This window comes from Episyrphus balteatus, chromosome 1, assembly GCF_945859705.1.
Source record: "Episyrphus balteatus chromosome 1, idEpiBalt1.1, whole genome shotgun sequence".
Taxonomy (NCBI): Eukaryota; Metazoa; Arthropoda; class Insecta; order Diptera; family Syrphidae; genus Episyrphus; species Episyrphus balteatus.
This window is the reverse complement of record NC_079134.1, coordinates 138,478,720-138,492,705: the sequence shown is the minus strand read 5'-3', so window position 1 is coordinate 138,492,705 and position 13,986 is coordinate 138,478,720. Positions and strand designations below refer to the sequence as shown.

General features: G+C 29.3%; 2 protein-coding genes across 2 annotated transcripts; one reads left to right on the top strand and one right to left on the bottom strand.

Annotated features, from left to right (window-relative positions):
• Positions 1–6,898: 6,898 nt before the first annotated feature.
• Positions 6,899–7,839, bottom strand: LOC129921476 (ribulose-phosphate 3-epimerase). Its single transcript, XM_056003316.1, has 3 exons — positions 7,536–7,839; positions 7,095–7,472; positions 6,899–7,031 (listed from the first exon to the last, which is right to left on the bottom strand). Exons 1-3 carry the CDS (start codon positions 7,719–7,721, stop codon positions 6,927–6,929), a joined length of 669 nt encoding a protein of 222 aa, XP_055859291.1. The 5' UTR covers positions 7,722–7,839; the 3' UTR covers positions 6,899–6,926.
• Positions 7,840–9,837: 1,998 nt separating this feature from the next.
• Positions 9,838–10,632, top strand: LOC129905170 (LDLR chaperone boca). Its single transcript, XM_055980578.1, has 2 exons — positions 9,838–10,085; positions 10,151–10,632. Exons 1-2 carry the CDS (start codon positions 9,936–9,938, stop codon positions 10,544–10,546), a joined length of 546 nt encoding a protein of 181 aa, XP_055836553.1. The 5' UTR covers positions 9,838–9,935; the 3' UTR covers positions 10,547–10,632.
• The last annotated feature ends 3,354 nt before the right edge of the window (positions 10,633–13,986 follow it).

The window sequence follows — 13,986 nt, the reverse complement described above, 5'->3', positions numbered from 1 at the left end:
TGTTTAAGACTTTCTAAGTTCCTTATAACATGAACTTAAACTAGGTCCGATGGATGTTAAGGAATACTCCGGTGTACTTTTCTTTAGGACTTAGGACCGAGTACTATCATACGACGACGATAAGGTATGTCGTTTCATAAGTAGTTTTTGTTGCCTGGAATTAAATTCCGAGTTAGATTCACGATCTTACAAATAATTCCAGGATGAAAAAATATTTCCAGAGAAACAAAATTCTTCCGGAGGTTCGCGATAGGAGCCAATAATGGGTCATTTTTGTATTCATTATGCGGATACAACAGATCTTTTACTTCAAAAGCTAAAAAAAGAAACTCATACGGTCGTTGTTTCCGGATGTTAGAAGTTCTGCTTATTTTGTTTTCACAAAATTAAGTTGTTCTACTACTTATTTGGAGATGGCATATTGTGGCTGAAGAACGGGTTCTATATGAAAAAGGTAAAAGGGGCTATATGATATGGAAATACATAGTTTTAGGTAATTAAAGTATCTTTCAACTAAAACTTCACATACGAGAACTGGAAAACTTATTAAAACGAAATTTGTTAAAATACGTTCCAATAAAATTAAAAAAAAAAGTGAAAGCTGTTTTCGTGTTCATGTCTTAATATCTGAGTTGTTTGGTATAATAATGATAACTGACAAAATGGGAATTTTTCATTTAATAATTTCCAAATCTTGTTAAACAGCTTTAATGTATCATACCAAATAATTAGACTCATCTCCAACTTTGTATCAAACTGAAAATTCGTAGAAAGTATCTGACTAGGGCTCATGTATATTGTAAAATTTTATTTTCCGTCCAAAATAAATATAAAAGCTTTGTTAAATTACAAAACAAGTTAAAGTTCTAGTTCAGAATTTGACTTTAGAACTTCGATAACCCGCAGATATTGGTTTTCCAAATCCAGCAATGCATAATCGCGGGCAAGTTTAAAGACAGCAGAAATCAATTATTGTCTTAAATGCATTTTGGTTGATACAAAAACACATCAGTAAGAACACCGATTGCAAAATCAAAGTGAGTGTGCGTTTAATGCACTAATACTTCCTCTGGAATGTTAAGTACCTATAAAAGGAAGTTCAACAGGAGGTAAACAAACGAATTACGTTTATCACGCAGACCACCTAAACTTGTGTTCTGAACTTTTAGAGGCTAAGATTGGCCACAACTAACTTGTTTTAATATCTCATCAATCAAAGCATTTTAAAATTCAGAACTTAATATAAGGTGGTCTGCGTTTAGCCCGGCCGTTCTCTCATCTTTTTGTTACAATAATTCCAATGGACATTACTCACACGAAGCAAATTAAAAATATATATCAACTTTGAAAAAATGTAAAGTACGAAGCTCTCTCATCTTCAATAATTGATTTTGACTTAGCAAGTCTTATTTAAATGTTTTAGAGTAATTTCCTTAATTATTGTCGTTTTCGTGGAACAACTCCAAAGAAGATTTAGTACTCTATATATGTATTAAGTATTAAAAGATGTCTTTTAATTATGTTGTTTTCAGATTTTTTTTTAAATAATAAGTTTGTATGATTATCATGCTTTTGTGTTTAATCTTAAATCTTTAAAAGAACACAGCTTACAACCATTTGTTACATAAAAGTTTAATTTTATTATTGAGTTCTTAATAATCAAATTATTATTCTTTAATTTTTTCATTTAGCCAATCTTTGTTTTTTTTTTTTTTTTCTTCACAAAATAGGTATTTTTCTATTTCATAAGAAAAAAAAATCAAAGTTCTTAACGCCTTAACAAGTCCTTAGGAAATATTGTTTGTACGTGTGTAACTTAATAAACAAAAAAAGAAACTGTAAAAAAAAGAACAACAACAAACAAAAAAAAAACTGAAACTTAACTATAAGTATAAAGAAAAAAAAAAAAAATTAAAAATTATAATCTTAAATAAAATGAACTCCAATGAATTGTGGTCTGGTATAAAGAAGATAAAAAAAAAAACACAACCCACAATTTTACAATTCATATGTATTGAAAATATATAATACAAAAAAATATAAAAAAAATATTTATATATATATGTGTAATGTGTACTTTGCTTAAGGATCTAAGGTAAAAAAAAATAAAAAAGATCTTCAGATATATTAAAATAAAAAAAAATATGTGTAATAATATTTACTAACAACAATTAAAAAAAAAATTATACTTTTTTTAATTTAAATCTGCTCCCAAATACTTGGATGGTTACCTATAATACAATGTAACGCATAATAAATGTATATTGTTAAAATAAAATGTATTTCCTTAGTGTGAAAAATTTATATTGTTTTTACTTTCAAGTAAAAAGTTTTTAAACAACAACAACAAACGTCTCAATAGAAAAACATTTTATAAACACACAACAACAACAACAACAAAATATTGAAAGAAAAATTTGTTAGTTTTTAAGTAAATTAAAAAAAAAAATTAGTCCTAATAAGTGCATAAATAATGTCTCTTAATAAACACAAAAAAAAAAGAATATGTCATCATTAATTAAAATATATAAAAAAAAGCAAAATAAATAAAAATTTTTTTTACGAAAACATAATAATGTATAACTTCTCAAATCGCTTCTATTTAAAATGTATTAAAAAAAAAAAAAAACATTTAAAAAAATCAATATATATGTATGTACTTACGAGTAAGTTTCCGATTTCGTCTTGACTGTAATTCAGTGGTAGTTGATAATATTCTTAATATTTATGTCATTCGCACATGTAAAACTGCACCAATGAGCCCATTTTGGTGGAATGACATTTATTAAAAATACAAAAAAAAAAAAAATAAACAAAAAAAGTGATTTTATGAAAATTAAAACTTAAAAACATAATTAAAGAAAATCAAAAATACTTATAGAATCACTCTTTTTTTTTCCTACTCTGATGACGACCACTCAAGTCGAAGTCACACATAGAATGAATTTTTCTTAGACTTCTATACTCTTTTTTTATAATTGATAAAAATAATGTCTAAGAAAAATTTATATCTCATCCAAGATTTAAAAAACAAAAATAAAAAAAAAAAAAATTATAGGATTTGTTGGGAGTATATAAAACATTATTGTAGTTAAGTAATTTATTATTTTATGTACTAAGCTTAACTATAACTTAATTATTATTAAGCTAATACAAGACACATAGTCTTTAATAAAAAAAAAATATTAATATACTAACAAAATTTCATTTTTTATTATCAGAACAAAAAATAAAAAAGCAAAAAAAAAAAAATAAAAATAAATAAAAGTCATTTGAGTATATTAGTAATTGTATTACCTAAAATTATTATATTATACACATAAAATGAAATTTATAAAATGATTAATATAAACAATAAAAACGAGGAAAAGTAAATATTGATGTTGGTTTCAATTATATCAGAAGACATCAATGAATGGAAAAACTTTGTATTTTTTATAAGTGACATAATCAACCTTGACAACTTAAACCTTCACTGCTTTATTAAAAGCTTCAACTAGTTTAATTAGTGAGGAGGTTCCTTGCAATATCTTGGTATCATAACCTCAACAAGTGGTCTAAGTGTGTCAGTGTTTTTCTGACAGCCATTTCCAACTTATCTAACCAAAGCTCTATTCATTTTTTCAGTGAATGGTCATCAATATTTAATTTTTTTCAATATTGAATCAGAAATATGTTTGTTGAATAAATATTAAAAGTTTCTTCCACGGTCACTATGGCGTATGTGTACCTTTTTTTTTTTTACAAAATTCTCTATATCGCAACTGATGGCGTTTAAGATTGGTTTTACTCAAGAGTTCATTTATTCTAAAATACAATGGACCAGTTTAAATCTGTTCCATTCGATTCTGACACTTAGGGTGATATGCATACAAAATACTAAATGCTTGAAAAATTTTAAAGTGTGAACTTTTGTATACACATTTTTTGCATACAAAACCTAATTTCCTATTGCTAGTATTTTCTATTTTTTATGCATACGGGCCTTTATCTGTGTTTGAAAATAATCAAATAAAGAATATTTGCATTTGGACCAGTATATTTGTTTAATGTTTGAGTCTTAATGTATTAGTGCTTATGAAAGGATTCCGAAGAGTTCTAGATGACTTGTAGACCAGTGCCAATAATTTTTGAAAATAAAAAAATTATTAGCAACATAAGGGTGGTTGGAAAATTTAGGATAAATGGTATATGAAAGGAGAATAATAAATTGCCCACAAACAAATTGGAGGAAAGGGGGTAGGTGGGCTTCTTCTTCTGCCTAAAGTAGACCTCCAATCGAAAAAAGTTAAATGCAAAAGTTGTAGATGGTAAAAGTGTCTACAACTTTTACTCAAACCATTTTTTTATATAAACTCAAAAATACTGAAAAAAATGCAAAAATACGATTTTTTGATTTTTTGTTTTTATCTTTTACAAAAATGGTTGAATTTTAACAAAACTTGGTTAAAAGACTTTGTTATGTTTTCTATCTATTTTAAATGTTTTTTGAAAAAATAGCCTATTTTTTCGGTAACTTTTTTGATTTTTGAAAAGTTTGAAATGAAGTTATTTAGATTAAAAACTCTTATTTAAGAATGTGTGGAAAAACTATACTTTTGTTAAGTTCGATTTTTCCGTAAATGACAGTAAATTTGCCGAGAAAAAATTATCCATAGAAACCAAATTATACTTTTCTAATGGCCTTTGACCTTCTTAACTTGAATCTAGCATTAGAATAGAATAACGTAGAAATAACGTGCAAAGATTTTGAGTTATAGAATTTTGAACTTTCAAAACACTACTTTTGTGATGGTTTGGCATAGCAATATATCAAAAACGTGATGCGATAGAATTTTTTTGACTTTGGTTTCGAGCTCGGCGCACAAAAAACCATTAGAAAAATAAAATTTGACGATATAATCAGCCCTATTTCGTAAGTCACTAAAACGACACAAAAACAACTCGCTCTGGAAGGCAAAATTGAAGTTTGAGGAAAATCAGGGAAGAAGGGAGAAGAGCGGAGGGGACTGCGAATTTAAATTTTTAATTTCATACAAATTGGCGCTGCTAGAGCAAGTCGTTTTTTTTTTCGTTTTAGTACAAATGACTTACGTAATAGGGTTGAATAATAGGCTAACAAACACAAAACAAATAGGTTGCACTAAAACAACGACCAAAATTATCGTGTTTTGTACTCTCTAAATTACAATGGCTCAAAATTAGAAATTATAAGTTGGAATATTTTAAGCCTTTTTCGTACAATTGTTGAATTGAAATGTGAAAGTTATCTACCAATTTATAAACCTTGATAAATAGGATAACAAAATATAAGAAATCGGTCGTCGAGTCACAAACACTCGTGCGATCCGATCTAATACATTTATGTTTCCCAATTTAGCTTCAATTTCTTTTTGAACCAAATCATTGATTTTGAATTTTTGAGTTTTTTTTAAGTTTTTATCATTTATTTGTTCCTTAAAAATTTCGCTTTTTATCGGTTGGCATCGGTTCTCAATGATGCTAATGCCGGTTGCCAACGCATTCAACGCGAGTTTAATATACTCAGCCATATCATGGAAATTATTCTACCCGAAATATTTTTGTTCCCCCTGGAATTTTAATAGCTATTGTGAGTTTCCCCTGAAGGGAATTTACATTTTTCGTTAAACTTGCATCGAGGAAACTGAGAAACTTTCCATTTTCGGTATGAGTGTAACAAACCACCTCCTGTGGAACGAACACATATTCGATGTCGCCAAAAACGCTGCGAAATGTTAAGGTTTTCTCCGAAGATGCAAGAAATTCTTCTCATCTTCTGATCTAGCAGTAATCTATAAAGCTTACATTCGATCAAAACTTGAATACAATTGTCACATCTGGGCAGGTGCTCCGATAACGTATTTGAGTTTCTTGGACAGAATACAAAACCGTGCTTTGAAAATGATAGATCGAAAACTGAGACGTAATGTGTCATGTCTCTCCTTGTTTTATGGCTATTTTTTTAAACAATGTTCAGATGAAATAGCTAGTTGCATTCCTCCCCTGAAAAAATTTAACCGTAATACTCGCGCTTCTAGGAATACTCATCAATTTACCCTTGAACCCAACTTCGGACGTACCGTCAAATACAGAGATTCTTTCTTTAGCCGCACCACACGAATGTGGAATATATTACCCGCCTCTGTTTTTCCCTGCCATTTTAATGTCCAGAGCTTTAAAACTAATGTGCATCGGTTTCTCCTTTTAAATCCCTCCCTATTTTAATGAAGCTCGCACTGTGTTTAACATATTAAGGGTATTTAACTCCCTTTAGTGCGCGTTAATTATAAAAAAAAAAACTAGTTTCTTGCTCTTCACCAAAATTTAAGAGAGAAAAAATGTTCAAAATACCGGTAGTTTTCCGAAAGTGAACAACTTTTCTCCCGAAACTCATAATAAGGGAAAAGTGAAACTCAATTTTTCCGGTTGGAATCTTGTTCATGTGAAAATTACGATAGGGCTGATTAAATTCTAATGTACGATGTCCTCAATTCTATTCAATATCTCTTAGGAGATCATAGCTAAACGATTTGATTAAAAAGTGTATGTATAGTGGCTTCGAAGATTTTCATGTCAGTTTTAGTTAACAAGGTATTCCGTCGCCCTATTTATACCCCTAAGGTAATGATTTAAGAAAAACTTAACTCATTATTTTACTTACCGTTGACAATTTTACTGAAATTTTTCATCGAATTCTATGATTGTTTTTTTTTTTTTGAAAATCGTAGCAAATCTTCAATACAAATTGAATTAATGATAAAGAAAATCAATACACTTCTAAAGTAAAAAAAGTATACAAATAACATACTTTTAAAGAACTTTTTTTTTTTTCTTTTATTAAATGCTGCCCATTTATAAAAACCATAAAATATATAATATAAAAAAAAAAGAATTAATTCAACAAATTATTTCAAATAACTTTGTACGCAGTTTTTAAGTTCACTTATAACTTTCTTCTGATCATCAGCCTTAATAACCGCTGTTCCCGAAACAATATAATTAGCACCAGCCTGTAAAAAATAAAATCATTTTATATAAGGTACCTAATTTCTTTGAATTTCAATTTAATTTACCTTTGCACAGCAATCAATAGTTTTTGTACTAACACCACCATCAACTTCAATATCAAGAGTTGGATAGTTTTTCCTTAACCATTCTACTTTCGGCATCATGTCATTCATAAATGATTGACCACCAAATCCAGGTTCGACTGTCATTACCAAAACCAAATCAGCATCGTCGATGTACTTGACAACATCTTCGACGGGAGTTCCTGGCTTCAAAGCTAATCCAACTTGCATTCCAGATTCTTTAACTTTGCGACACACTTCTTCGACACTATTCATAACCGGTTCAATATGGAATGTATACAGATTAACATTGGCATCTGCCATCGGTTCGATCCATTGAATAGGATTCGATACCATCATGTGTGTCTCAAAGAATGCTGACTGGATTTGAGGACAGAAAATCATGTCATTCAAAAATAGATTTGAGGTTATTTTGTAACTTACTTTGATTTTATTACGAAGACACTTTACCACAGGATGGCCAAATGTTAGATTTGGTACAAAATGACCATCCATTACGTCCAGATGCAAATAATCGGCTCCATTGTCCAAGAGCTTTTGAGATTCGCTATAGAGATCTACTAAATCTGCATTTAGGATTGATGGACCGATTTTAGCTTGGAGGGACATCGTACGGAATTAGTTTATAATTAAAATCAAAGAAATTAAAAAGGAAAAATAAAGATATTTTCCGGTGGACTGATAAGAAAGAAATACGAAATTTGCCTTTTTGATGTAGTTTTGTTATGACAGTGATGCGTTCTTTTATTCGACGATGTTAACTATTGTTAACAATAGTTAACTTTCATCGTTCCTAAATGAGAAAAAAGTTACAAAGTGTAACATCGTGACGTCACAACATCGTTCCTAAATCCAGTGTTGAAGTGTCAAATAGTTACATTTTGTTACTTTTTCCAACTCAGCTTCTGGACTTGAGTTTCAATGTTAATCTGTCAAACACAACTAAATGGGGAAGAGAGGGGATGAGGTGAGAAGAGAATTTCTTGTTTGTTTCCATATTTGAAATTATTGAATGCATATTTTTGTTTCAATTTGCTTAGAATTCAATTAAAAAGAATTATTTCAGTACCAAATTAATTTTTTCTTGTTTATTCATTCATAAAATTAATCTCAAAAATTTTTCTTTTGACAGATCAACAAAATGTAACATTTAGTCGTTCCTAAATCAAAGTTAACATTTTGTAACAAAATGTAACAAAAACAAATACAACGATTTTTTTGACATAACAACAATAGTTAACATTATTCAATAAAAGAACGGACCACAGTTGACAGTTTTGAGGCGAATAAAAAAGGTGTGTTCAGATTGTTGATGATTACAGAATTTTAAGGGCTTTCCTAAACTAATGTCGTTTTCTATTTGCTTTTGAGATTTTTGTGTAAAAATCTGAGATTTTCCACTGCAAATAGAATATGGAATCTAGTTTTGTAATTGTATACGAAATCTGTGCGTATAAAAAAACATTTTTAAAATAAAATAACAAATGTTCAGACAAATGTCAAACAGAGGAGTGTGTGTTAAAGTGCGTGTGCTTGTATAGCCTGGTACGCTGCTCGCGCTAAATTTTAGCTCCCATACAAATTATCGAAAATTTTTATCTGAGCTAAAATGGATCCCATACAAATTATCTATAACTTGTATGGGAATTTTATCTCAGCTAAATTTTAGCGCGAGCAGCGTACCAGGCTTAAGCCTGGTACGCTGCTCGCGCTAAATTTTAGCTCCCATACAAATTATCGAAAAATTTTAGCTGAGCTAAAATGAATCCCATACAAATTATCGATAACTTGTATGGGAATTTTATCTTGGCTAAAATTTAGCGCGAGCAGCGTACCAGGCTTTATGCGTGAATCTTGATAAAAATCCAGATTTAGATTTTTGAATATCAGATTAATTTTTTTTTGAATCTCAAGCCGCAAATAGATCATGAAATCTGAGATTTTTCCACTTTTTCCACTCTTCACCCCCTCTTTCAACTGTCAGATTCACAAATCTGATTCTGAATCTCGTCAATAGAAAACTACATAATAGTTCACTGACCAACTTGAGAAGAATAAAAAGTATAAGAAACAGTAAACAAAAAGCAGCCCATGAAAAAAAAAACATAAACGTTAAACTCGTCGCGCGACGATGTTGAAAAAAGTTCAATTTTTGATGAGCGACTGCATTCTGTTGCCGATGAGCGACTTTCATTTAAATTTCACATTTTTGACAGCAGCTGTCACTTTAATCGCCGAGCTACGCATTTTGTTCAGTTCTTAAGGCTCGCCCAAGAAACACACTTATTGCTACACAAATTCAGCTAGCCTGTTTTCACTACACCCCAAATGAGATAATTTCACAAATTAGGTAAGTTCAATTCTCAAATTAAATTTTTTTTACGATTTGACATTCGAAATGAGATAATTTACGAAAATATCTCATTTGGGCTCTAGTGAAAAAAGCTACTATAAACAACGGCCTAATGAATGGTCTTAAATCAACGCAACTGCGTTTTTCATATAATTTTTTTTTCAGCAGCGTTCTCTATTGAAAAAATAAAAAAAAATCAAATTAAATTTGAAAATTGTTTTTAAAAACTATTTTCAAAATTTTTTGATGAATGTTCGGCTTTAATAAATCACTCGAAAAATCTATTTATACAGTTACGAACGCACCCATTTCCTATAACAATCGATAACACAAACAATGTTATCGAATAATGTCATCTGTCAACATGACGTGTTTCAAAATTGTATTTTTTTGTTGCTAGTTGCTTTCACCTTTGCACAAATTTTTCCAAATAAATTTTCTTTTGCATTTTCTCTGCCAAAATATTCAAAATGCATAAAATAATAATAATTTTATTATTAATAACTGTGCCAGCAATACTCGCAAAGAAATCCGACGAAAATTCCAAACCAGAATGGGCCAAAAAAGATATTCGCGATTTCAATGATGCCGACATGGAACGTTTACTTGAACAGTGGGAGGTATCAAAAACAAAAAAAACAAATAAATTAAAATTCAAGAAAAATAATTTACATTTTTATTTTAGGAAGATGATGATCCCCTCGAACCAGATGAATTACCAGAACATTTACGTCCACAACCAAAAATCGATTTATCCAAATTGAACACCGGTAATCCGGAAGATGTCCTAAAAGTCTCCAAAAAAGGGCGTACATTGATGACATTCGTTAGTGTTACTGGAAAACCAACTCGCGATGAAGCTGAGACAATAACCAAATTGTGGCAAACTAGTTTATGGAATAATCATATCCAAGCCGAAAGATACATGGTCGATGATGATAGAGCGATATTCCTTTTCAAGGATGGCGCACAAGCTTGGGAAGCTAAAGACTTTTTGGTTCAACAGGAACGTTGCAAAGGTGTCACCATTGAAAACAAAGAATATCCAGGAGAACATAAAAGTGCCAAAACTGAATTGTAGGTTTATAATTTAACAGAAAAAGCAGCTCTCATTCCATTTCAAGTTTATCAGGATTTTTGTAAATAATAAAGTTTAAATGAATCTTTTGAGTATGGTTTTTTGATATGTAAAATTAAAAATACATTTATTTGAGATTACAAATATAAGATTACATGGAGTTGTGAATTAAAGGATATGAACAAATTACTTTAATTATTTTTTCAATTTTAATTTTACTTGTATTTTTCATCATCTTAAAACTAGACAAAAGTCCATAAAAACTATCCTACTTATCAAACACTTACAACTACTAGCGCAATATTTTAAACGATTTAGCAAATTGCTAAAGCCATTTAGTAAGTTACTAAGTTCAAAATCAGTCCCTTTTTTGGCTTAGTAACTTATGGGTTTAGCAATTTACTTAGGGTGATTTTGTTCACTAGAAGTTGAGCATAACTTGATGATTTTTATCTTCAACTTCTGGATTTTGTTTTGTTCACGCCAAGTTGACGTTTTTAACTTTCGATTCTCAACTCGAGAGTTTATAAACTTTCGGTTTTCTCAACTTCCGGAAAAAGTAGAAGTTTGCCGACCAAACTTGAGAGTTTGCTTTAAAATTATTATTTTTTTATTTTTCTGTCAAAATTTTGTTGGCAGTTATTGTGATAAAAATTAATGTTCCGAAGGAAAAAATCGAAAAATAACATTTTCTTTTTAGTGGTATCGATATAAAATGTTGCTCATGGAAAAGAACAAATTCATAGAAAAAAATATGATGCAAAAACAAAACGAAAACAAAGACAAATTTAAAGAGAAAGAATTGCATTATTTATTTTCTTATGTACATATTATTAAAATGTACATTTATTAAAACCTTCAAATTTAGACATTTCTTTGTGAAAAAAACAATTTTTTTCTGGTGCTAAAGACCATTTCCGACGCTATTCACATCTATCCAGTTACATTTATTTCAATTACTCCGCATTTTATATTACTGACAGCCATACAAATAATATAATTTTATCAAATCAATCAAATGATTTGAATTTGAAATTCTTGAAAAAAGTCAACTCTCAAGTTTGTCAACTTGAGAGTTTGCTCCAAGTTGAGCAATAGTGAACAAAATCGCCCTTAATCGTTTAAAATTTTGCGCCAATGGGTCTTATCTTAGTTAAACGAAAAACTCGCAGTTTGGCGGGTGTTCACGTTTCTTAAAATGCTTTCTGGAGCTTCTACATAAGTTGAAGTAAAAACACAAGGCGAAAAAAATGTGAAAATAAGCTGCAATGATCGATTTTCAAAAATAATGTTTTTTTTTTAGAGTTTTTCATTTAAAAATACTTGTTTAACGATTTGTTTTCCATTTTTTATACCTTAATTATAATTCTAAATTTTAGGGATTTTCAAGGGTGATTCGTTTAAATGTTTCTATGTTTTCTCATATAAATTCACTTAAAAAAAAAAAAAATAGGGAAAAGTGAAAACAATATGTGCGTTGATGAGAGGCCTATCTTTTCAGATTGATAAAGTAGATCTATCAATTTTTTTACCCAGAGAACTTAAGAGCATTTTTTTCACTTTCTTCATATTAAAAAAAAAAAAAACTACAACGTCCAATGTTTTGGGAAAATTACAAAAGTAAAAAAAATAATAGCGCTAATTGTATTTGAAAAAGATTAAAAAAATTGTTTGAAACATAAAAATTTGAATATAAACAAACCACATTCGGGATTGCAATATAATTATTGCTTGAATCAAAAATCTAACTCGAGGCAACAATCAGACATGATAGAGAATGCACTCCTGTCTGACATTTGACATGTCTCTTTGTATCTATGCCAAAATAATGAGTTTAAGCTTTATCTCACTTTTTAGTACATTTTCTTGAGATCTATCCCAAGAAAATGTATTGAAATATGAGATAAGAGCTTTTTTGTTGCATATAACATCTCTCTAGTTCCAGCTGCAGCCTAAACTGCTAGAGGTATTTGCTTTTGTAGTTAACAACCATATTATTCACTAGTTTAAAAAAATACATCTGGACTGGATGTAAAGAAATTGAAATGTCAAAAATAAATCCAAATCCATAATATTCACTATCACACAGAGAGAAAATAGTCATTTTAATAAATATCTTATAGATTATTATTTTTTACAAATAATGTTGATAAAAGATTCTTAAATGGATTAAGATTATTTTCAGTTTTTATTTCTGATGGTAATTCATTAAACAATTTAAAGCCACGATAAAAGAGACTATTTTGATATCTGGAATCTCTGTAGAAATGAACTCTAAAGTCATCATTTGATCTTAAATTCTAATGTCGAATTCCTTTCAATTTTTTGAATCGCCTCAAAAAAATCGAATTTTTGGTGTTAAAAAGGAACATGAAAACAGACCGAATTCTTTTTGCGATTGTATGTGTGTCATTTGACAACAATTTTTACACGAACGTCAAGCTGAAACCAAAACAATTTCTGCAAAATAAAACCAGAGATTCCTTTGATCAATAATTTTGTTTATTTTCTTCGGTAATATAAATTTATTTTAATCAGAATCAAAGGGAAATTGCAGTTATTACTAAGATCTGAGTGAAGATGAAGTAGAAAATTATTATTTTGGCCGTATGCTGTGGTTTTACAGAGAAAAAAATTTCTGACGACAATTACGAGAAGAAAAGTCACAGTAATTTGACTTTTTCACAAGAACTATGCCAGGAAAAATATATATTTTGATCGCACATTGTTTTTTTTTATTTATTTTATATTTTTCCGCAATAAAAATACGATATTCTATTGAAATTTACTCTTTATTTGAAGTTGGTGTTCTCAAATGAACAAACAACATGAAAAAAAACTTTCAGCTTGACGTTTGAGAAATGTCAAATGTTCCAAGTGTGTGTGCAAATCCGTGTAAATCTCTCAAAAAAGAAGGATTAAAAAAAATTCGAATTCTGCTTCGTTTGAGGCGAATTTTTTTTCTATGGAACATGATTTTCAGAAAAAATTCGCTTCGAGATCGCCGAAAATTCGATTTTTCAATTGAAAGGAATTCGACATAAGGTTGTGTATAGTAAAGTTATTCATAATTTAAAATAACAGAAATATCATTAAATGGCCGCATTTGTTTAATCTCCTTGGTCCTTGGATATTCCTAGATTTCTTAAAAATTCAAATTAAAATTTTCATTGCAAACAAATAATGAATTTCCTAAGAACTTTTAAGAAATTGATTTAAAGTCTAAATTTCGTTGGTCAAGCTGCGTACTATGCAACGAATAGCATAACAAAATTTTCGTTTACGAATTCGTTTTGCTTCAGCAGCGCATGGGGACCCTTGTAAAAATACTCTATATTATGCCGATTCATTATAATTTTCTTATATTTATGAATTTTTCTTGGAGCAAACCCTAAATTGAAATATATTCGTTTCGTTTCAAACATACTTGACACACTACTTAA

Bases quoted from the DNA above. Each gene is read 5' to 3' on its own strand.
- LOC129921476 (XM_056003316.1), bottom strand. From the start codon at position 7,721: ATGTCCCTCCAAGCTAAAATCGGTCCATCAATCCTAAATGCAGATTTA. The intron at 7,473-7,535 runs GTAAGTTACAAA...CCTCAAATCCAG, and splicing joins GTCTTCGTAATAAAATCAAA to TCAGCATTCTTTGAGACACA. The intron at 7,032-7,094 runs GTAAATTAAATT...TATTTTTTACAG, and splicing joins CTATTGATTGCTGTGCAAAG to GCTGGTGCTAATTATATTGT.
- LOC129905170 (XM_055980578.1), top strand. From the start codon at position 9,936: ATGCATAAAATAATAATAATTTTATTATTAATAACTGTGCCAGCAATA. The intron at 10,086-10,150 runs GTATCAAAAACA...TTTTTATTTTAG, and splicing joins GTTTACTTGAACAGTGGGAG to GAAGATGATGATCCCCTCGA.